Genomic DNA, 25,088 nt, shown 5'->3' with positions numbered 1-25,088 from the left:
ACCTTTTAGATTTTTCCTCAACACCCTGTTGTTTTTATAAAGGGACGTAACACCACTACTAACCATGTATTGAAATAAGCCCCACCTACTAACCCAATTTGGAATATACACGGTCTCCACACCGCTGTTTTAACTAATATGTATAGGAGGTAAGATAATTATATGATCTTATATTTATAGGTAACTTTTAAAATGTATGATCCACTTTCCTTGTTCACAACACACACTTATGGAATAAACTTCATTTATAATCATTAAAAATTTAAGCAACACTGTAGGTTTGAAAATTTATTCATCATTAACAATTAAAACTAGTATTAACAATTGTTTCAATTTATAAATAAAATTTATGAAATGTTTTCTATGCAGTTATCATAACTACCACTGACCAATAATTTTCCATGGAAATCACAAATATACCTTCAAATTTAATTGGATAAACTCACTTGTTGCTGTATATTAAAGTATTTTACTTCTTTTAGCACCAAGTAAATAACAAAGAATTAAAACTATAATCTTTAAATTTTCAAAAGGTAACATAACTTATACAAATTCAACACTTTTATCAACAACAATCACATAAAGATACATCATAAATCAATTAACATAACTCTACTTAAAAAAAACAATGTAACTTTTTAATATACATATATAAATTTAACATATGTGGTTTAAGATCTGCTAAATCATTATTCCCTAAAGAACACACCCATTACGATATAACTATAGACAATTGCCAAGGTTCCTGATTTTGAACAGGTAGATCAACAAATGGTGGGATTAAACTAGTTTTCTTTCAGCACTGAACCCTCCCTCTTTTTTTATATAAGTCAGTGGAATAACAAAATGCGCAAATAAATTCCTTTTCAAAACATCACTCAACTCTTAATTAGTTTTTATAACGACAAAAGTACAAGTAAAAACTAAATAATGACAACTTATTAAAGAATATTAGCCATTACTAAAAACAAGTTCAAATAAACTCATCATAGATACCAGGCTTAAAATCGTGTATGCCATATGCACGAGATACCAGGCTTAAACCTTTCAAAGTATTTAACCAACTGATGTAGCTTAAAATCTAATATTTTCATCAGAGTAGATTGCACATTGCAACATGATGTATATCAAAGATATGGTAAAGGGCCTATTGAAGCTAAAATCTATAAAAGATTAAACTATGAATATATTAATGCGTGTTTGATTCTTATTTTTATCATATTTTTTGTAGAGATTCTAACCTAACATAAAAACATCTGTATCAATGATTCACCAAAGATTTGGATATCAACATTTCAAGGCACATATTGAAATTGTCTTTTGCATTTGACTTTTCTTGTATGATGGTTGGCACTTTTGGTTATTGGTTTTAAATTGTGAATTAAAAAGGCTTTATCACATATATATAGTCGTACATAAACATTTCTGATATTTAATGTATTAAACAAAAATTAACCTGATAGTATAACATAGCGTATTAATATAAGCTAACATCATTTTTGAATTGTTACAAATATACAATTTATTCAACAATTATAATAAAGCTTATCAAAATATAAAATTTAACAAAAAGAAATTGTGTTATTTATACAAAACATGCAAACATAATTTATTAATCACAGCTACATAGGGCAGTATCACAATAATTTGAACGTCAACACATTACCGGTATATACTCAGGAATAAATATTATACAATTACTGTCTTTTGATGAGGTAAATATGTGGTTTTATTGACTTTTGAAAAACTGATATTCACTGAGGCCGTTACCAAATTGTAATTTGTTTTACAAAACCAAACTGTTCAACTGATCAGAAATTTCCACAAACTGCTGTAGAAAACCACAGTCGAAGTTGTGAAAGTGCAAGGTGATAAAATAAACCATATATACAATCCTATTAGTCTTTAATTTTACTACATTGATATCATGAAAAAGACTCTAAGAATTTCTGTACATCCTTTTATTGTAATTGTCATTCGAAAGGTGAAAGGTAGGAATTTTTGAATTGCTAAAAAATGCCAAAATTTAGTTTTTTGAATTATTTCCAATAAAATGGTGTTTTTTGGTGCATGCTACAATGTTTTCTTTAAATGTATCTCTAAAATACTTGGTTAAATATACGTTAAGCTCAAATATGTTCTTATGAAGTTTTAAAGGGAGATAAAATCAATATTTCAAAAGATCAATGATTTTATGTTATCTCTCATGGAAACTTATTAGTTATTGTAATTTCACAAATATTTTACAGAATATGACATGTTTTAATTCAAACGGATATTTGATTCTTATGAATAAAGAAGACTTTCTAAAACAAAAAATTTAAAGGAAGCTTAGTTTAGACATTTTTATAGCAATTCAAAAATTACTACCTATCACATTTCGAATGACAATTACAATAAAAAGATATATAAAAATTCTTAGTATCATTTTCATATTTTTATCACCTTGCACTTTCACGACTTTGACTGTAGTTTTCTACAGCAAAATGTTTAAATTTCTGACCAGTTGAACAGTTAGGTTTGATAAAAGAGATTGTAATTTGATCAGAATTTTGAATAAACTGCAATAGGTGGAGAGCAACACTTACGGTCAAGTCACAGTAACATCAGCAGTTCATTAACTAGCAGTAAAACAATACCCCAGACAGCTTGAGGAGTTTAAATTGTGTACAAACAATGTTTTATTAATTTTTTTATTACTGATTCTGGCGTATTTTGAGTAAAACTTACATCCTTTTGCTGCCATAATAAATTGCTTGTACCACATGTTTCAATTTGGTTAGTCAAAAGAAAATCATTCTCTTTCACCTCCATCATGGTGGTCGAGGGGAATAACTTTAAACAGCAAACACCTTCATTTTAAAAAAAGATCTATATTGGGTCAACAAATATCTGGAGAGTTGAACATTTTTTTGCTCTCAATCATTCTATATGGGACCTTTTAAAAACTAGTAATTTAATTTTGTTTAAATTAAACAGTGACATAGTCTAATAAAATTCATTTTTAAATCAGACTGAATAGGATCCTTCCTTCACATACTTGTTTTACAGTCTAACACCTTTACACATAAATTGTCAAGTTAACTATCACTTAATAACTTAACTATATCTTGTAGAAGCCTGGATCTATGTTCCACTTGCTGAAGATGGGTTTTCATTGCTTCTGAAAATGACTTATCTGGAATTATAAAAAAATCAAAACATGAATATTGAAGTATTACTACAGTTTAAATAAAATAAAATGGATCAAGGAAAAAAAATAATGGCAAAGAAAAAATGAGAAAACAAAATGGCATAACATATAAATACAAAAGTGTGTACACTGAAATGTCTCTTCTGCTTAACTACCATTGATTTTATGTTGATAGCCCTAAATGTAAAGTTTTACTACAAGTATCACATTAACTTAACATGATCCAAGAAAAAAAGGGCCAAGGACAGATAAACTAAGCCAGAAATACATGTACACCTTACAATCATTCAATACATTGAATATAGTTGACCTATTGCTTATAGTATACAAGAAACAGACCAAACCATGAAAACTTTATACTGACCAATGAACCATGAAGATGAGGTCAAGGTCACATGAACCCTGCCAGACAGACATGCAACTTTACATTCATTCCATGGATCAAATATTGTTGAGGCCAACCTTAAAAATATGTTTGTTTGCAGTTTTTCCGACTGTACCTTCAGACTGCAGGGTCGGTAGGTAGGAAAAATATTTTATTTTATCAGCCAAAATAAAGTTTAAACAAGCAGTTACACAAACCAAGTTTCTTATCAAGAAAAAACATTTTAAAATAACAAACACTGAAAACCAACATTAAATGAACAGGCATTTTCAGGTAAAAACCTTTTTAACCAAAACTGAAACTTAACATAGTGTCATTATACAAATTATGATATATCAATATGATATTATGAAATACTGGAACACTTATAAACAAGCATTAATGACTAGAATTGTTGTAAAGAAACATATTCACTGACATATATGCATCTTTACTAGAATGTTTTCATGAGTAGAGTATTTACATCAGAAAAATGTAGATATTAAAGATACAAAAGACAATGTAGGATTCTAGTGTGTTAAAAAAATCTTCCTCAATTGAAAAAAAAGACAACTTAAAAAATAATATATATTAGACATCTGACTGTTATAAAGGTTATATTCTGAAAGATATGTTGATGCCAGGCTTTAATTTAAACGAACAAAAATCTTAAGACCAGCTCTGGGGTGAAACCCATAGCACCCCATTAAAAGTAAATGGTCTGTACTGAAATGTTTTGACTGCATAACAAAATTAGTAAGGGTTCCGCGGAACCCAGTGTCTCGCCTACTTTTGCTGTTAGTCGCAGGCTCAACAAAAATGGGGAAAAAATTATTAAAAATTTTCCTCTAGATACTATCTTTTGGTTGTAAGAAGTTCTGTTCAAGTTTGGTAAAAATCCAAGAAGGTTTATGAATCTAATAAATGTTTTAAAAACTTTAACTGCAGACTGTACGTAATGTTAACTGGAATACAACTAAGTCCATTTATAAGTAATATACCGAAAAACAGGAAATAAATTTTTACAAAATTTCCTTCTAGATACTAGCTTTTGATCATAAACAAGCTTCTGTCCAAGTGCGGTACAAATCCAGGATAGTTTAAGAAAGTTATTAAAATTTGAAAAACTTTAACCACAGAGTGAATGTTATGTTAACTGGCAGAAAAACTAAGTCCATATATGAGTGAAATAGGGATAAACAGGATTTTTTTTTTTTACAAAATTTTCTTCTGGATACTATTTTATGATTATAAACAAGCTTCTGTTCACGTTTGGTTGAAATGCAGGATAGTTTAAGAAAGTTATTAAAATTTTAAAAACTTTAACCACAGAGTGAATATTTGTGGACGCCGCAGCCGCTGACGACGAAGCCGACGGAATGTAGGATCGCTATGTCTCACTTTTGCGACAAAAGTCGCAGGCTCGACAAAAATTGGCAGCATAGCTCCTAAGGACATGTTTCAATTCAATTCACACAAGTCACACAGTTTGGGTATATTTAATATTGTAAGAGAGACTGTGGAATAATTGCAATGAGTGGGGCAGCCCCCCTTATCCTAAAGGAGCATACTCATTGCAATCGAAGATAGATTTGATACAGAGAGAAAATATTTTCTCAAGCCAACCATTCATTTTCTCTACATCTTTGTGTAGTTTGTGTGGCTTCTTATTGATTTAACATTTCAAATGCGTGCTTCCATCGTACAGGTGTGTTAACAGGTATCCATGAAGTCACGGAGGAGTGGTTTCATCTTTGTCGTCTTCACAACAATTTAAAGAAAATATGGCATACTTCAGGCTGCTGTTGAATAGTTGAACCACTGATATTGGTTCCATAAAGTCAGTCTCAAAAGATTCTGTATCCGATTTGTTTGAGACAGAAACGGTTATCGTGTCGGTTTTATGAATATCAGCTGCATCATCATCAATGAAATCATCGAAGACATCATTCCATGTGCAATTCTGCCTGAATCAGTATAAACAGTTTACTATGAAACTTTTCTGTGTATTATTTGTCTTAAAATTGACAGAAGACGACAGAATAAAGTACTCCTCCATGACTTCGTGGATACCTGTAAACAATCGCCATGTGCTTTACCATTAAAAGGTACGATGAACGCTTGACAGGAAGGGAAGAAAAACTGAACTTCAAACGTGTAATTGACCTAGACTTTAAATCAATTACGGAAACGACCCGAAATTCAGGATCGAGTCAAGACCTATTAAAAATAATTTCTTCAAATTAAAAGCAATAAAATTTTCACAGTCGGGCGGATTTTTTGAAGGTCGGTCAGTAAACTGCAAACAAACAATATTGTAATTTAAGCCTGACATATCAAATATAGTATCTAAGAAACAAACTTAACCACAAAAACTTAACATTGACAAAAGAACCATGAAAATGAGGTCAAGGTCAGATGATACCTGTAAAACAGACTTGTAAACCTTACAATCATTCCATACACCAAATATAGTTGACCTATTGCTTATATAGTTTAAGAAAAACAGACCAAAACACAAACACTTTACATTGAGCAATGAACAGTGAAAATGAGGTCAAGGTAAAATCAAACCTGCCAGAATGACATGTACATCGTAAAATATTTCCGTACACCAAATATATCTGACTTATTGCATTCAGTATTTGAAAAATTCGTAAGGGTTCCGCGGAACCCAGTGTCTCGCCTACTTTTTCTGTTAATCGCAGGCTCAACACAAATGAGGAAGTAAATCAATAAAAATATTCCTCTTGATACTATCTTTTGATTGTAAGAAGCTTCTGTCCAAGTTTGGTAAAAATCCAGGATAGTTTATGAATCTAATAAATGTTTAAAATCTTTAACTGCAGACTGAATGTAATGGTAACTGGAAGAAAAAAAAATTTCCTTCTAGATACTAGCATTTGATTATAAACAAGCTTCTGTCCAAGTTTGGTACAAATCCAATAAATGTGGATAGTGTCCACATGTGGACACAGATGATGCCCCCGCTTGCATATCATATAGTTATAAAGGGACATAACTGAAGAACGGTAAAAGTGACACTACCCAAATTTGAACTTGATCTGAGTTTTGTGGTAATAAGCATTGTGTGTAAGTCTCATAACATTTGGTTGAGGCTAACTTAAGTAGAGAACAGAAACTAAAAATTCAGCAATTTTTCTATTTGTAATGATGCATAACTCTAGAACGGTTGTGTATAAGTTTTACAACATTTGGATGAGACAAACTAAAAAATTCAGCAATTTTTATGTTTATAATGGGACATAACTCTAGAATGGTAAAAGTGTTGCCACCTAATTTCGTACTTAATCTGTATTATGTAGTAATTAGCATTGTGTATAAGTTTCATAACATTTGGTTGAGGCAAACTCAAGTTAGAGAACTGAAACAAAAAAAATGTACTTGATCTTTACTGAGTTTTGTTGGAATGAATATTGTGTATAGGTTTCACAATCTTTGGCTGGGGAAAACTTCAGTTACAGAATGGAAACTAAAAAATTTTACAATCTTTCTATTTATAAAGGGGCATAACTCAATAATGGTTAAAGTGACACTACCCAAATTCAACTTGATCTGTGTTTTATCAGTGGTAGTCAAAATTAAACATTGCATTGTATAAAGCATTGATTGTAGTTGATTCAACTATAATCATGGTCAAAGGAAGATAACTCCAATTTTAAAAATATATTATATAAACTTGATATTTAGAAGAAAATAAAAATTTTGCAATTTTTCCTTTTATAAAGGGGCATAACTCTAGATCGGTTAAAGTGACACCACCAAAATTCAAACTTGATCTGTGTTTTGTGGTAATAAGCATTGTGTATAAGTTTCATAACATTTGGTTGAGGCAAACTTAAGTTAGAGAACGGAAACTAAAAATTATGCAATATTTCCTTTTATAAAGGGGCATAACTCTAGATCGGTTAAAGTGACGCCACCAAAATTCAAACTTGATCTGTGTTTTGTGGTAATAAGCATTGTGTATAAGTTTCATTACATTTGGTTGAGGCAAACTCAAGTTAGAGAACGGAAACCAATTTCGGGACGTACGTACGTACAGACGGACAAGGGTAAAACTTAATGCCCCCTCCGGTACGGCGGGGGCATAAAAAAGTATAAGAAAGTTATTAAAATTTTAAAAACTTTAACCACAGAGTGAATGTGTTGTTTCCTGGCAGAAAATCTAAGTCCATTTAAAAGTAAAATACGGAAAAAATGGATTTATTTTTTTACAAAATTTCCTTCTAGATACTAGCTTTTGATCTTAAACAAGCTTCTGTCCAAGATTGGTACAAATCCAAAATAGTATAAGAAAGTTATTAAAATTTTATAAACTTTAACCACAGAGTGAATGTGTTGTTTCCTGACAGAAAATCTAAGTCCATTTAAAAGTAAAATAAGGAAAAATGGATTTTTCTTTTACAAAGATTACTTCTGGATACTATCTTATGATCATAAACAAGCTTCTGTCCAAGTTTGGTAGAAACCCAGGATAGTTTAAGAAAGTTATTAAAATTTTAAAAACTTTAACCACAGAGTGAATGTAATATTTCCTGGCAGAAAAACTAAGTCCATTTATAAGTAAAATACGGAAAAAATGGAATTTTATTTTTACAAAATTTACTTCTGGATACTATCTTATGATCATAAACAAGCTTCTGTCCAAGTTTGGTAGAAATTCAGGATAGTTTAAGAAAGTTATTAAAATTTCAAAAACTTTAACCACAGAGTGAATATTTGTGGACGCCGCCGCCGCCGACGACGACGCTGACGGAATGAAGGATCGCTATGTCTCGCTTTTTCGACTAAAGTCAAAGGCTCGACAAAAACAGACCAAAACACAAAAACTTATCTTAAACCATTGAACCATGAAAATGAGGTCAAGGTGAGATGACACCTGCCAGTTGGACATGTAGACCTTACAATCATTCCATACACCAAATATAATAGAAAAATGCCTGTAGTATCTGAGATATGGACTTGACCACGAAAACTTAACCTTGTTCACTGATCCATAAAATGAGGTCGAGGTCATTTGAAATCTGTCTGACAAGCATGATCACCATGCAAGGTATGCACATTACAAAAATATAGTTATCCTATTACTCATAATAAGAGAAAAAATTAACATTACAAAAAATCTAAACTCATTTTTCAAGTAGTCACTGAACCATGAAAATGAGGTCAAGGACGAAGGACATATGACAGACGGAAACTTCATAACATAACACATCTATATACTAAGTATGAAGCATCCAGGTCTTCTACTTTCTGCAATATTAAGCTTTTAAGAAGTTAGGTAACGCCGCTTCCGCCGTATCACTTTCTCTATGTTGAGCTTTCTGCGAGAAGTCGCAGGCTTAACAAAAACTAAATTTGGTCACAAGGTTGCACTTGTATCTCTTTTCTTACAACCCAAAATGAGAAGAATGACCTGAATATATGTGCACATCTGTGTAAATAAATATCTTACAAAAATGTGTCCATAGTACACAGATGCCCCACTCGCACTACCATTTTCTATGTTCAGTGGACCGTGAAATTGGGGTCAAAACTCTAATTTCCCAAATTGGCATTAAAATTAGAAAGTTCATATCATAGGGAATGTGTACTATGTTTCAAGTTGATTGGACTTCAACTTCATCAAAAACTACCTTGACCAAAAACTTTAACCTGCCCACTCACACTATCATTTTCTATGTTCATTGATCCGTGAAATTGGGGTCAAAACTCTAATTTGGAATTAAAATTAGAAAGATCATATCATAGGGAACATGTGTACTAAGTTTAAAGTTGATTGGACTTCAACTTCATCAAAAACTACCTTAACCAAAAACTTAAACCTGAAGCGGGACAAACGGACGAACAAACGGACGCACAGACTGAAAAACATAATGCCCCTAGGTGGGGCATAAAAATGTATCTAGTTATAAGTTCATATAATAAACTATATAACAGGAGTTGAAATGGCAAAATGGTTACTGATATGGTCAACATTTTGTGGTTTTGAAACAAAACTATTGAAAAATAACTCTGTGCAGCAGGACATCCTACCTACATGTCAGTTACAAAATTAAAACTAATTAGTTGTTAACTTTCATGTATCTATGAAAGCTGAAATGACTAGGTTGGTGTTATATAGGACAAACATTTCAAAGTAAGAAAATCTTCAACAACTAACAAGGAAGATGGAGCAAATGCTCACATGACCCTTTGGACCATGTGAGATTAAAGCACAGCCCCAATACTCTTGATTTTAATCGATATCTTTGGTTATAGGTGACTTTATTTTACATCATTTGTATTTTGTTGGGCATAAAATCTATGTCAGTACATTGAGCAAAGGGATGAATATTCTAATGGGAATGATTTCCTTATAACTGCTTAGATAAATGTGTTAAATAATAAAAGTAATATATTTCATTAGACAGGTTGGATTATGTTCTTAAGAATAAATGTCAAGTGGGCACAATATTGCTGTCGGATCAAAGATGCAGGGATCCAGTTAGCCCATAACACATTTAAATGTTGTTAGAAATCAGCATATAGTAAGAGAGTTTTTCAAGTAATGGAGATGATAGAATAAACTTCTTACCATGTAAATCATTATAATTAAGGTTCTTCTATTCAACTTACCAAAGACTACAGAAATCAAGATATCCTTTGTAAATACCGTCTTTATACTCTCTGCTGCCACAAATATAACAAAAGTGTCTTTATTTTTCTCTAAACAAGCTGCAACATCTAGTAAAGACTTTCTCAGTAAATCTGGTAATAATGATCTGTAAGTTAAGAAAGGTTCTCAGAATCACATGACTTTCTAAAACATCCGGTACTGTGGATTTATTTATTTTCATTGGTACATGTACCAATTTTCATGGATTAAGGAAAAATGATTTTTTCATAGATATTTGATTTCATGGTTTTGCCAAAGTCTGCATACAAGCTTTATTTTAGATGTGTACTTCATTGAACATTGTAATTCGTGGTTAACCTGTATCCACGAAATCCACCAAAATTGGTATCCCACAAATAATAATGAAACCATAGTAACCATGGTAACAGGGATCTTTCAACCGTTTCTCATGTCACAGCAGATGACATTCTTAAAAAACATCATAACAATGATCAAAACATGTAACCTTACACTTTTATATTCAAATTCCTCTAAAAATGAACTGCTAAAAGAATTACTTAATTTCTTTGGTATAAAAACAGATCATAAATATGAACTGCTTAAAGAATTACTACATTTCATTGGTATAAAAACAGATCAACTGGGAACACATCAATTTCAGATTAGAATTTTAATATATTGGACAGTTTACCATCTGAAATTTTAGACAAACTTATAACCATCTGTTCACTATTCAATTAATACACTGTAGATATGAAATATCAATCAAGTTAGTTCTCATCACAGCATTAATCAAGGGTATCATTTAAAACCCAACCAAAAATATAACTAAAAAACACACCACAATACCATTAAATTATAATAAACACAGAACCAAAAAGCAACAGAAGCTCTGATTTACAACTCACCACAATGTTCCTAAATGAAACAAATATCTTACTATGAATCCTATGCATATTGAAGTACCGTAATTAAACAAACATGATTTTTTAAAATAGCTAAAAACTGAATACCGGTAGTTAAAAAGTATGTTTCAATGCTGACTTTTGTCATTAGATGGAGTAAAGGAGTAGGTCCAGTAAAACCCATTTATGGCCCCAAAATATAGCAGTTTTACAAAATTGTTAAAATGTAAACTTTTAGCTATTTATGGGAAAGTAGAATACTTCTGCTACATAAATATGGGTTGTTTTTGACAATGCAATGCACATTTATCGGGTACTATCATTATAAAGTCATGCTAAATTACTGAAATCTTCACAATTTTAGCATTTGAGTTAAATTTTAGACGGTGTTCGTCTTAAATGGAATAGGCCCCATTTGTGTTCATTCTTAATATTTAAATGTATGTTGTATTTGATGATAATACATAACATATATAAAGGTTGAGAGTAAACACGGATGCGGCCACTTTCATTTTTGACAAAAACCATCTGAAAAGTGACATAAAAATTATTATGGCATAATTGATAGATTTTTCATATTTAAGCTTGAATTAGAGCGTATTTAATGATTAAATCAGTTAAAATCTTTCACATAACCTAATTGAATCTACTGAAGTAGACACTTAAAGTGTTTAAAAAGTGTACAAAATCTTTCACTAGATGAACCTAAAATTTGAGTCCTAAATCGGCCCTTACTGGAACTACTCCTTTCTGAATTGCCATCAGATGAAAATCTTAAGGCAATTATTTTAAAATAATGACTCACAAAAGAGACCCCAAGAGTAAATGAAGTTTTCTAAGCTACAAAAATTGTTACATGCCTCATGACACAAATACTAGTAGTGAAAGTCTCAAACTAGAATACCATTAGCTTCATGAGAAATAAACCATAAAGAGAGTTATTAGTTGTAGATTCTTTAATGAGTTTGTATGTCCCTTTGGTATTTTTGCATCTATTTCAGGAAATATATAACAATACCATGTTTATTTTCTGTTGAATTCATATACAACTTGACTCCAATAGATTGTTAGCTTGACAAATGGAAAAATACTCTTAATGAAACCAAATGTTGACCTATTTAGATTTATTTTACTAATGAGTTGCTGTAACATTAATATTAACGCCATATTACATCTTATTCATATACACTAAGATAACAAATCGCAGTCACAAAGTAAAAATATTGATGTATACTTACGTGTATCTGACAGCATCTACAATACCTATTAAGTATGATGTATCTATATCCATTAATGTTTTACTATGGTTATACTGTTGTTGAACATATTGTAAGAGTCTAGGTGAAACCTCAGCCTTCTCCAATAAACTAACTAAGGAAAGGTCAATATCCTTCAAAGCTTGAGAATCGTTTCCATCAATCACCATACAGCTTACATATTCCACAATCTACAGAAATTGATTTAAACATTATCAAGACAGAGATTTGAGAACACTAAGTACAAATATGTGATCAACATTTTAATACAAGTTTTTTTCTAATGCATTAATAATCCTTACTCTAAATATTTAAATAAAGGTGTCACTAAAGTTGTAATTTCCATTCTATAGGCCGGGTTCTAATACACTGTATAATATAAATTATGTGAGTAAGATCATTTTAGTAGTATAGACTTGAATGAGACCTACCGAATTAGACATATCACCGGGTTTTTACTTACATGAGAAACACGATGGGTGCCACATGTGGAGCAGGATCTGCTTACCCTTCCGAAGCACCTAAGATCACCCCCCCCAATTTTGGTGGGGTTCATGTTGCTCAGTCTTTAGTTTTCTATGTTGTGTCTTGTGTACTGTTGTTTGTCTGGTTGTTTTTTTCTTTTTTAGCCATGGCGTTATCAGTTTATTTTCGACATATGTGTTTGAATGTCCTATTGGTATCCTTCGCCTCTCTTTTGAGAAAGACTTGTCTCAAACAAATGTTTAAAAGAACAAATGAACTTTTAGACAAATTTTCACCAGTAAGAATAAACCTTATTCTCTTTCCATTAAGACATGATAAGCAGAAGATGGTCAATAATGAAAAAAAAAAACATTTGTCCACTACAAGTTAAAAAAATAAATGAAAAGCAAGGAATTATTCTATGAACTTTTTAGCTATCTTAATAATCACCTTTGACCTGATAACATTGGTTAAAAGTTCAACATCTGAAACTGAAAAAGAATGTGGGAATGGTGGTAAATCACTTTCCTGATCTGTTACAACATCTTTTGTAGCATTGGAGGAAATATTCTTTTGTCCATTACAAAATACAGTATCTAGAGTCCCATCATTCTGTAATGAGCTTTGAGATGTGTCAGTTTCCTGACCTTTCTGAACACTTCCTTGTAAATCAGTGTCAATACTTGACAAAACATTGGATTCTTGAGATAAATTCACAGTTTCTCCTAAGTTATCATCTTCCCCCAAGTCTTGGGATTCTACAGACTTTTCAAGTTCGCTATCAGATTCAAGTTCAGACATTTCTTTGTTCTCATTTTTGACTTCTTTGTAGTCACCACATGATTCAATTGAAGATTCAAAAGTTGAAAGAAGTTCTGAATCAGATGTTGTTTGTATATGAAAGTTTTGAATTTCAGTCTTTGTTAATTTTCTGGTTTCGGTAATTTCAATGACAGCACCACCTGCCTCTTTCCTCTGCACAAATGTAACCTCATCATCTTCATCACTGTCCTCTTCAGTTGCAGAACTACTTGTTAAAGATTGATTGTCTACAAAATGGACTTTTCGTAATGCTCCTGGAGTTTTTTCACCATCTTGACGAAGAATACCTTTTGTTTCAATGTCTGTTTTCATAGGTGCTAACACCGTTGGTGTAACTAAGTTTTCACTAGTATTTCTGGAATTTTCGTCTTCATCTTCATCACTTTCATGGACAATCAAACTTCTTTTTCCTTTCTTTGTTCTGAAATTTATTAAACAGGACTTAATTCAAATAGTATCATGGAAGTTGTTGCACACATATATTTATAATTGTCTTTATTCTTAAATATGAAGCTTTAACAAAAATCTAACCCCATTGTACGCCCTTATAAGGATCCCTATATTCGACATTCTCAGAAATGTATTGTATGCTCTAACAAAATTGTGTCTGTTACAAAAGTAATTTACCAATAATAGTTTTTAACAAGCTGTAAGATGTGTGCCTTTTTTCCAGCAGCAGTCAAGGGGAAAAGTACAGCAACAAACACATCTTTACTTTTATGAATGGTCATGTCATTCAATTTAATGGGACAGTTGTCTCATTTACATTCATTATACCGACAGATTTAGTGCTGATTTAGGAGTTGAAAGAGCCAAAAGGTGGAGGGGGGGGGTCTTAAATATAAAAATTGTAGTTCTTTGAAACAGTGATGATAGATGTAAAAATCCCTATACATGTATAAGTAAATCATTTCATTAGAATAGGTACTACACATACTTAATTGCCCATGCACATCATATTCCTTCATCTTCATACACAAAATCATTTATCAGCAATACACTAAACATACAATCAACCCCTCAGAAACCATAAAGAAAATCCTTTAAAGAATTATATTAAAAATAAAAACCTACAAAATTTGTGTCATCTTTGACAGATGAAATAAGAATCTTCTTCCTTCTGTCCTAATTCCTATATTATTCATATAATTCTGTAATATAATCTGTACTGTTGATGTAGCAGTGGTAAAGATGTGGTTTAATAATGACTCATATTTGACTATTCCTTCCTCTACATCTGGATTTATATTGTATGCTAAAAATAATATAGTCATTTTAGATTAAGTTTTTCTCCACAGCATGTGTTCAGCATGTTGGGCCATTTAATTATTCTTAAAAACATGTTAAGTTTGTACAGTTATTCTCTGTCTTTTGGCTACTGTGCATTCATATATTTTTGTGGATATCAATTTACATGGATTGAAGAAAATCCTACTTTGTGTAAATTCGATTTCCTGGTTTTTAAAAATTTGTATTCAAGCCTTACGAGAAATTGATACTTGGTTGAACATTTAAATCTGTGGTTCATTTGTACATTGTACTAACAAAATCTACTAATGTTAATGAATCCACAATATTCTTTAGCTTGACTTATGGTGTGGGTCCTTGCTCATCTTCAAAGACTGTAAAAGTTCATGCTCTTGGTTTCCTTCATAAGAGTATTGGGTATCCACCTATGTATTAGTGTACATCCCACCATTGTGTTATTGTGCCATGGTCATTTTTTGTATTCTTGGCTTTCAATTTTGCTTATGTGCTTTGCTTATGTGCTTTGCCTATATGCGATTTTGTTTTTATTTGCTGACATATTTGTTTGTTTTTATAGTGATTTAGATTATAACACAATATTGACTGCTGTACCCCTATTTTTTTGACATCTTTACCTATTATGTCTGTTTGTTTTGTTCAACACATTGTTGTCAATACAATGGAATTTTATGCAACTGTCATACAAGTAAAAGGTTTAGCTAGCTAGAAAACAAGGTTAAGTCCACCATTTTCTACATAAGGAAATGCCTGTACCAAGTCAGGAATATGGCAGTTGTTTTCCATTCGTTTGATGTGTTTGAGCTTTTGATTTTGCCATTTGATAAGGGACTTTCTGTTTTGAATTTTTCTTGGAGTTCGGTATTTTTGTTATTTTACTTTTTAGTTATTATGTTGTATATTGGGTATTGCCTATGTGTATATAATATTGAAAATTGTTACATAATTACATTTCTTCACTTTAGCACTTTAGCATTTACTGCAATGGCAATCAGATTTCTTTATGATTTATTTGAAAATCTAAAAGAAGATGATAATGGTCATCTAAAAATATACACAAGGTTTATCTAACTTACGTATATCTAACCATGACTGCAATGGCAATCAGATTTCTTTATAATTTATTTGAAAATCTACAAGAAGATGATAATGGTCATCTAAAAATATATGCAAGGTTTATCTAACTTACGTATATCTAACCATGACTCTAATGTCATCTGCAACGTTGCTGTTAGATTTGACAAAGTACGACAACCAGACTGTAAGATTTCTTCATGGTCCTCATGATGCTTCAATGCTCTCAGTATCATTTCCAATGCAGTTTCTCTGACTTGTACCTAAAATTAGATAACACTTTTGAACATTCCCTTGGGGCCTCGGTGGCCGAGTGGTCTTAATAGTTACTACTGTAATCACTAGCCAGTCAACACTGAGGTTGTGAGTTCGAACCCCACTCGTGCAGGTGCACTCGACTCCAATCTTAATTGCTAGGATTGTCAGTTTTCCTATCGAAGGTTGGTGGTTTTAGTCGGGCACTCCGGCTTCCTCCACCAATAAAAACTGGCCGCCACGAAATAGCCCAAAAGCAGTGCTTAAAAGTGGTGTTAAAACACCAAAAATCAAAATCAAAATCAATTGAACATTCCCTTATATGAACACATACATTTATATCAAATACATCTACTGTTACATTTTAGGACTTTAATATGCTTAAGAATGAAATAGGATTCTTTAAAAGATATTGGGGCTGCTATGGAAAATGATGTACAATACTGTGGATTCATTATTATTCGTTGGATACCAATTTTCGTGGATTACGTGGCTACGAATGACAAAGTTTCTATAGGCTTGTATGCAGACTTTGGCAAAACCACGAAATTAAATATCCACGAACATGCAAGTTTTCCCTAATCCACGAAAATTGGTACCCATGAAAATAAATGAATCCACAGTATATATAGAATATTACTCATCATTTTCTGCTTGAACTCATCATGAGAAAAAAATCTCAGCTGCAAACTCTTAGTTATGAGTATTATAGGTACATATAATGTAAAAGTATATAAAATATGAACATCTTATGCAATACATTATAAACATAATTTTTTAACACCTACCTAAAGGTATATTTCTCATTTTACCCATTTCAATTTTCAGTCAGAAAACCCTGCTTAAAGTTCAAATGATATTTTCATAACAAGGCAAAAAAAAACATAAAATTATCCTTTTGAGAAAAGTTATTCCTATCAGCTAAAATTACCCTGAAATTCTCTCCTTGAAAAGTTATTAATATCAGAAAATAACTTTAATTTAACTTGTCCTCGAACCATTTTTTTTTACTTGTAAAAAGACCAAATCCATGTCAGAAGATGCTTTACAGGGTGATGTTTTTGGAACAGCCTTTTGTACCATAAAGATAAGCAAATTCTAAAGAGTAAAAATGTAGTCAATTGTTCCCAATAACTTTGAAAAATACTGAAAATTCAAATTTGACAAAGTCTGAATGAAGGAAAACAGTTAGAGATACTAATAACACAAACTAGCAACCTTCAGTATATTCTATTAACTTGTAAAGTTCTATATAATTATGGAAAGCCTGAGAAAAAACAATTCAAATTTATCCAAAATACGATATGCACATCTATGTGCCATCATTGTGCAAAGTTTGAATATGATGAAGGAACTGTAGAAGTTATAGATGACACAATTTAGGTGCCCTCCATGTGTTTCTGATTTGGGGGAGGATAGACAGAATGACTGACTGAAGGATGAAGCTGTAAGGTTTCTAGACTATCGCTTCTGGCCATGCAGGTCAAAATTTAATGGACAAGTTGTTGGGATTATTCAAAATATTTACCTTTTCTGTAATCTGATATTGGTATGTTGTTATCTTGGCTAAGATGTCTAAACAATTTGATTGCACATCTTCCTGGTTCAAATACACAGCCATGCAACCCATCACTGCTGCAGCTGCCTGACATTTTATCATTATTGGAATATTCTGTGGAAAATGGCTGAACTTCCTTAGCAACTGCAGACACAGAACAACGTGAGACAAGGGATCCTGGGGAAAAATCAAACAAATATTTTTATATTTGGTGACATAAGTAGGCTGGACTGTTTAAACAAAATGTTAAGTAGTTCTGTAAGAAGGTCTATAGAATATATTAGTCACGTAAAATAATAAAATTAACAATATGAAGGTTGTATTTTGGCTTCTTGTCTTGAATTTTGACTCTGACTTCTTTATTTCTTGATAAGTTGAGGACATAAGACATAATTTATTGGAGTCAATGAAATAATTTGATGATATTTAAAAGTTTCATTTTTTATAGATATCACCCTTGAAAAACTTCAATTCATCATCTAGTACGTTTTCCTGATTGGTCCATACAATTTCACTGGTATTTTATAACATGAGTAAGGTTAAAAGAAAAAAAAAGTAAATAAAAATATATAATAAATGCTTGTTAATCAAATAATCAATTTTTTTATTAGTCAAGTTTGAAAATTTTCAAGGTTTTAACTGATAAGTTTACATACCAGTATTTGTCTCAGAATTTCAACAAGAAGTTTTATAGATGGAGCATGTATTGGCCTGTCCCTTTCTGATTCTGGCATTTCGTCTAAATAACTGGTAACCTCATTTAAGTAACCCAGTACAACGTTCCTCTGATATTCTGCTACTTCCTGTGAGAAAATATGTGTATTAAGTACGCTTGAAAATATTAGTGCCTTAGCACTGGAACAGGGCCTTCTTCATAACAATAATAATATTACATGTCATATCGGTCTTAAAAGGATAATCACTCCCATATTTTGGCGGGTTTGTGTTGCTGCTCAGTCTTTAGTTTTCTATGTTGTGTTTTGCTTACTGTTGTCATCTTTTTGTAGTTTTTATTTTTTTGCTATGGCATTGTCAGTGTGTTTTTCAACATATGAGTTTGAATATCCGTTTAATATCTTTCACCTCTCTTTTACACAAATTTGTTACCAAACATTTTCATTAAAATCATACCTTTTTTTGTATTAACACTGATTTTTATTGATTCTTCAGAACTGTATGACGTAAAAAAAAATAACATTCAAAACAAACAACTTTTGTATAAAACTAATTGAAAAATTATAGAAATTTTAAAATCCTAAAAAATCCTTTTACAGACGCACAAAATGAAAAATAAACAGATTGAATATCTCACTTTCCTCATTTGTACAGTCATGGAAACCCTTAAATCATTCAATTAAAAAAAAGGACAAAGAAAGTGAGCAATGCTATATAGTACCAAAAAAAATCTAACAATCACATTGCATCTCCATTTCCACATAAGTAACTTTAATATCACAAACCTGCAAAAATCTGAATATCTGATCAGTCATTTTTGATGATAGTTTTGAATCTGTGTACATGTGGACTTGTTTTGTTAAGAAACTTGCAGCCAGACCTCCAAGCTGTAATGAAAAAAATAATTTTGACTGACTGTGTTCATCTCATGTAATGAAAACATATTTTCCAATTTTCCAAATCTTCATGTTTTAATTCAATAAAACATTTTGTAATGAGGAATCTTTCTTAAATTTTACACAAATCAAATTGGGAACTAATCACTCACCTGGCAAAAATATGCAATTTTGTTACTGATTTTTTTTTTTTTTATTGTAGTTCATATTTATTTAGCTCATTATTTCCATTTGATATCTATAAATCTTAAAAATGGTTTAAAGTTCCATATTATTTTAAAATCTTTATTTTTTGCATTATAGGAACCTTGACAATCATATTTGTTATCTACTTTATTAAAAAATCTGCTCTTGTATAAAGTAATAGAGAGGGACTTGAAAAAAGCTTACAGTTGACAAAATTGTCATGTATTTGAACTTCAAGAATAATACAAATGTTAAACAACCTTAAATTGGATGTATTTTCTGTCAATTTAAGAAAAAACATTACCTGTTTAGAAGATGCTGACTTCTCAAATAAATCTGGATCCATAGAAGGATGTTGAACATGGAACCAGTCAGAGCTTTCTTCACTTACTGCTCGTTGAAGTGGCTGATAAAAAATATTCCATTTAATATTCATAAAATATATATTTTAGGTGGATTTCTAAAGCAATACAAGCTATCACCACTCTGATAGAAAGCTGTCTGCCATCAATTCCGTGTTTGACCTTCAGCTTTCAGTGGCAAGAGTGTTGCACAAATGCTGATAACATATATGGGATGTTTCAAATATTTTATTTTGTTAAACATTTTAAGAGTATTGCAATGGAAGAGGATTTTAAGTTATTTTTTAACCACAATTTTCTCATGCTTTTTTCACATTTTAAAACCTTATTTGAGATTTTTTAAAATGACTATGTAGGATAATGGTATATATACAATAATTAATTATAATCAATACCTGATTTTCTCCTTGTCTGCCTGGTTTTGGGGGTGGAGTCCTAGAAACAGCAACTCCTGGGGTATGTGGTAACAACCTTCTCTCCTTAGCCATAGGACCAATAAATACCCTCAATTTCTTGTCAGCTACTTCTATTGTGGAACCTCAACAAAAAAGTTTACACTTCTTAGGAATTGAATTCAAATTGTTCTAAATTCAAAATTTGTTGTTCAAATAATCTATTATTTCCTTCTTATAGAACTTGACAAATTTGGTCATAAAACAACAAATAATTAAAATTGAATTCAGTAAAATAAATAACACGAAAATTAGGGAAATATTTCAATGAAAGCAAAACAAGTAATAAAACCCACACAGAGCTGATTTTCAGTTGTAATAATTTTCATGCATTAGTCTGGTATGAATGAATGATTTAATTAATATACTTTTTATATACTGCACCGTTTTCCACAACAATCCATTATGCCTTTGTAATAAGGATCATGGATATATATTCAAATGTAATATTTGAGTGTTTATATATAGATTCTACCACTGTATTGAGTGTGATATGATATTTATCCACTCGAAACGGTTAAATTTTCAAATTTAATACGCGAGGCTTACTGAGCATTTTAAATATTTAAAATTTAACTGTCGAGAGTGGATAAATATCTTATTGCACAAGATTTGGTGACAGAATCTGTGTCTCTAATGATTTTTAAACGGTATGCAGACAAATTGGATCCTTCCTTTCGAATGATCTGCAAAAAGATGTGTTCTTTCTATGTGACTTCATCAGGCATGGTCACCTTTTTTCATGACATCACAATAGGAAATTCAGAGGAAAGCAAGAAAATTTGACGTCATAATCAACCATTGACCAATAGAGAACCGAGATCAAACAAACCATTAGTTGATTAAATAAAAATAATCAACAGGTCAGGAAAAGGATAAATCGTGTAAGAATTAGAGAAATACATATATTCAACAGAGGCTTATTTTGTAAATAAAATTTTGGTTAGCACTAGAAAAGGCTCAATTTCATCTCTGAGAAAATAAACCAATTGACAGTATATATATATGTTATATGAGACTGCTACTGCATTTTTCTTTACATGGTCTTTATTTACAGACCAAAATTAACTGTTGGAAATAAAAAATTATCATTATATCATATTTTGGAAGTTCTTGCCAATTTTTTGTTGCTATTTTATCTATTGATTTTTTCAAGGAAATTTACTTAACTGATTCATGAAACTCAATATATGAAATTTTACTGATATTAAGGAAATTATGTACCGAACATAGAGTGACGAATTTTGTGATTCATCATGATTATGACGGTTTTACATAAAAGTTATATAATTGGAACATAGATCACAAACAAAGATACCTACAGGAACTATTTCACGTATTTCATTTCAAACATTTGTTTACCTCCTAACAAGTTTATCTCAGAAGTTAATCTTTCCTTGTTGACAAAACAGGAAACATCTTTATTGTGTGAGGTTAACATCAATCCACCATGGTGACACTTGGTTAGCATAAGTAATGGAACTACAATTCCTGACGGAAGATCTGTAAATCTATCAGAAGATGACATTGGAGCTGTCTGTACATCGCCATCTTGTCCAAACCCTAAAGATATAACAAAGTCAACTAAAAAGAATCTGTATCAGGAACAAAGAGTAATCAATGTCAAGTCTAGAGTGTACTAGTCTAGAATTTCCAAGTTTGGAAAGGACTACAACTCATCCAACCAAACAAGAGGGGTTGGATTTTGTTTAAAGAATAAAGGATTACTAAAAATAATGTATAGAGAAAATGGGCCAAAAGTATAAAGAATAGAGAATAAACTAGGTGCTAAAATATTAAGAATAGAGAATAATGGGTCAAAAGTATAAAGAATAGAGAATAAACTAGGTGCTAAAATATCAAGAATAGAGAATAATGGGCAAATCAAATCAAGTCACATCCAGACCCTCAAACAATTCCTGTCCATGCCCATGGTTTTACCTAATTTGAATCTAAAAATATTAAGTGTATTTGAAATACCCAGAAAATACTTTTCAATATCTCAAGCATACAAAACTATATATGCATGATGTCTAAAAGAACAAAAATCCAATATTAAAGACTAATTTAAAGACTTAATGTTATATTTTCTAAACTTATTACTTTGGCTAAATGTGATCACTGCAAAAAAAATTGGAAGCCATGTTAAGAAGATGACATTCTTGAATCAATTCTAGAAAATAAGTTTTATCCAGTTTTACATTTCTTTTGTTTTTTCAATTGAATACAGATTTTTTTGGGGGCAAGACTTTTCTTCTTTAACTGAATACTCCCCAATTTTTAAGAGCTATCATTTGATACTTATGGAAATTCAAATTTGAATACTTAGTGTTATAATATATTGTACATTAAATATCAGGTTTTCATCATTTCAAAATTATAAGTTTAACTACAATTAAAATATTTATCTCTGCATTTAAATACTGAAACCATTTATAGTATTGTTTTAAAAGACAATTTCCTGAAAGTCAAATATATATCTGATCAATTAAAATATGGTTATGCACTTTAATGATAAAACAAAATTTCAAGTGTGTGCACTTAAGAAACTCCTTAAATAAATATTATAAAAACATAATAAAATTTGTGATATGAGAACAAAATGTACTTTAGAACTTAACAATGAAAATTCTTCGAAAATTTGGTGTGTTTGTAGCAGCTTTCTGGATTTACCTTCATCAGGAATGTTTAAACACAAAAATTTGAAAGCCAGGCAAGGATGTATCAATAATTGAATACTTTAAGAGCTATATGACAGAAAGGGACCTGAAAAGAATGGCCATATCCATCATAACGAAATTTGTAGCACCTGACACAGAACATTTTCCTCTTATAGTATCAGTCAGCATTAAAATGTCATTTTAAATATGGCACAGTTATTAAAATTGTTTTGTTTTATAAAGGCAAGCAGGTCGGACAGTTCAGTAAAACACACACAGGTTACAACTCACCACTGTTGAACTGATGATTAAATATGAAAAGAAATGTGTGACAAAAATTTTAAAGTTTATTCAACATAATTATTGAAAAATTTCAGGTGTAGGCAACAAGGAGTAGGTGTCTGACAAATCAGGAAAGTGCTCACACTTTACAACCAATAATTGTCAAGCTAATTGAACAAATATAAAGTTATTCTGTTCAGTTAAGTACCTGAGAAAAGTGTGATGGAAATGTTTGTTGGAAACAACTGCATTTTGAAAAGTTTTAGGCATGGTTGGACCTAGATATATTGAAGTTATATGCATAAAGTATTATGTAACTTTGGGGGATTTTTAGATTCATTTTTTTCAACTCTGTAGAAATAGTCAAAAATGCCAAAAGTTCATTTGTTAAGGTCCACTCAGTTACACCAGAGACATATATACACATGTGTATATGTCTCTGGTTACACTGTTTAAAATCACCTATTGCTGCCCAAATGTCTATTAGAGGGGCAGATTTAGGGGTAGAGGGGCATAGGCCCCCCTTTATGGAGCTACATATATGGTTAATGCATACTAGATGATCATAAGACTTTTTTAATACAAGTCCCACTCATAATGTTGCCTGTGTGGACCCCCCTTTTTTAAATACCTGGATCTGCAACTATATTGTCCATTTCAATTACTACAATTCAAAACAAATATAACCTGAGGGGAACAGCTTTTAAAACCATTTTCCCCCAACATATTTATTTTAACAACTTCTGTATATCATCGAAATACAATGTACATAAAATACAAGTAAAACTTTTAACTCTCTGAAACACAGGACGCATTTAAATTTTGTATATTAATATCCAGTCGTGCCTTTAAAACTTTTTAAGTAGCACAAGTTTGTCTGTACATGTACATGAATAAATTTTTAGGTGTAAAAATGGTTACTGAAAAAGGTTATGAAGAACCTAAATTTACTCGTCTTTCCCCAGTGATTTGACTTTTCAAATACCTATCAAATGAAGTTCCTCTGTTCCCTCTATCTTTAAAACCGTACTGTCCGTGATATTCTTGATGTGAACTATTGGTATTTTATCCATCTTCTTTCATTTTAATTTTGTTGACAATGGTCACATGTTACTTTCAGTTTGAAATGCATCCGGGTGACCTACTTTCGTTTTTTTTTAAATCAAAGCCCTGAAGTACTATTTTGCTTAAAGCATTTCAAGATATTTTTATTTCCAATTATGGGCCCCAAAGGGCATAAACATTACAACATCAATAATTTTTTCATAATACAATACAAACAATGAGATAAAAAAAAAAGTTAAACGAGAACTATTTAAGTTCTTAAAGAATACGTAGATAAAGAATCTATAGTATGTTGTTTTTTTTAATACTAATGCAATTTATTGCAAGTGTGGTTGATATAGATAACAAACAAGCAGCCCAAAAAGAAAAAAAGAAAAATAGATATCCACATATGTATAGTACACAAAAAGTTGGATCAATTAAATATATAATAATTAGCCAAAAAGAAAGTAGAAATTAAACATGTCCATGACTCATCCTGTGTCAGCAGCAAATAGGAAAGCATTATGGTTTCCTAAAGGCAGCTGACACCAAGGGCGATACCTTATGGGCCATAGGCATGTAAAATGTGTGTAAATGTCTCTTTCCTACCTGTATCAAAAGCAAACAAGGAAGCATCATAGGTAACTTGAATGCAGTTGATACCAGGGGACGATGCCTCAAGGATTAAGAGAACATTTGAATAAATAATATATCTTAACAATTATTT

The 25,088-nt window shown here is 31.1% G+C and overlaps 1 protein-coding gene across 1 annotated transcript; it reads right to left on the bottom strand.

Annotated features, from left to right (window-relative positions):
- Window positions 1-273: 273 nt before the first annotated feature.
- LOC127701936 (uncharacterized) lies at window positions 274-24,415 on the bottom strand. Its single transcript, XM_052205909.1, has 13 exons — window positions 24,300-24,415; window positions 21,735-21,935; window positions 20,316-20,458; window positions 19,863-19,964; window positions 19,262-19,363; window positions 18,458-18,604; window positions 17,772-17,978; window positions 16,104-16,251; window positions 14,723-14,903; window positions 13,277-14,069; window positions 12,344-12,552; window positions 10,200-10,345; window positions 274-3,178 (listed from the first exon to the last, which is right to left on the bottom strand). Exons 1-13 carry the CDS (start codon window positions 24,385-24,387, stop codon window positions 3,081-3,083), a joined length of 2,565 nt encoding a protein of 854 aa, XP_052061869.1. The 5' UTR covers window positions 24,388-24,415; the 3' UTR covers window positions 274-3,080.
- Between the last annotated feature and the right edge of the window lie 673 nt (window positions 24,416-25,088).

The sequence above is a fragment of the Mytilus californianus genome, unplaced genomic scaffold, assembly GCF_021869535.1.
Source record: "Mytilus californianus isolate M0D057914Y unplaced genomic scaffold, xbMytCali1.0.p SCAF_1, whole genome shotgun sequence".
Taxonomy (NCBI): domain Eukaryota; kingdom Metazoa; phylum Mollusca; class Bivalvia; order Mytilida; family Mytilidae; genus Mytilus; species Mytilus californianus.
This window is presented reverse-complemented; position numbering and strand designations above follow the sequence as displayed.

Bases quoted from the DNA above. Each gene is read 5' to 3' on its own strand.
- LOC127701936 (XM_052205909.1), bottom strand. From the start codon at position 24,387: ATGGATAAAATACCAATAGTTCACATCAAGAATATCACGGACAGTACG. The intron at 14,904-16,103 runs GTAAGTTAGATA...TATTATTTTTAG, and splicing joins AGAGTCATGGTTAGATATAC to CATACAATATAAATCCAGAT. The intron at 12,553-13,276 runs GTGATTATTAAG...CAATTTCTGTAG, and splicing joins CCAATGTTATCAGGTCAAAG to ATTGTGGAATATGTAAGCTG.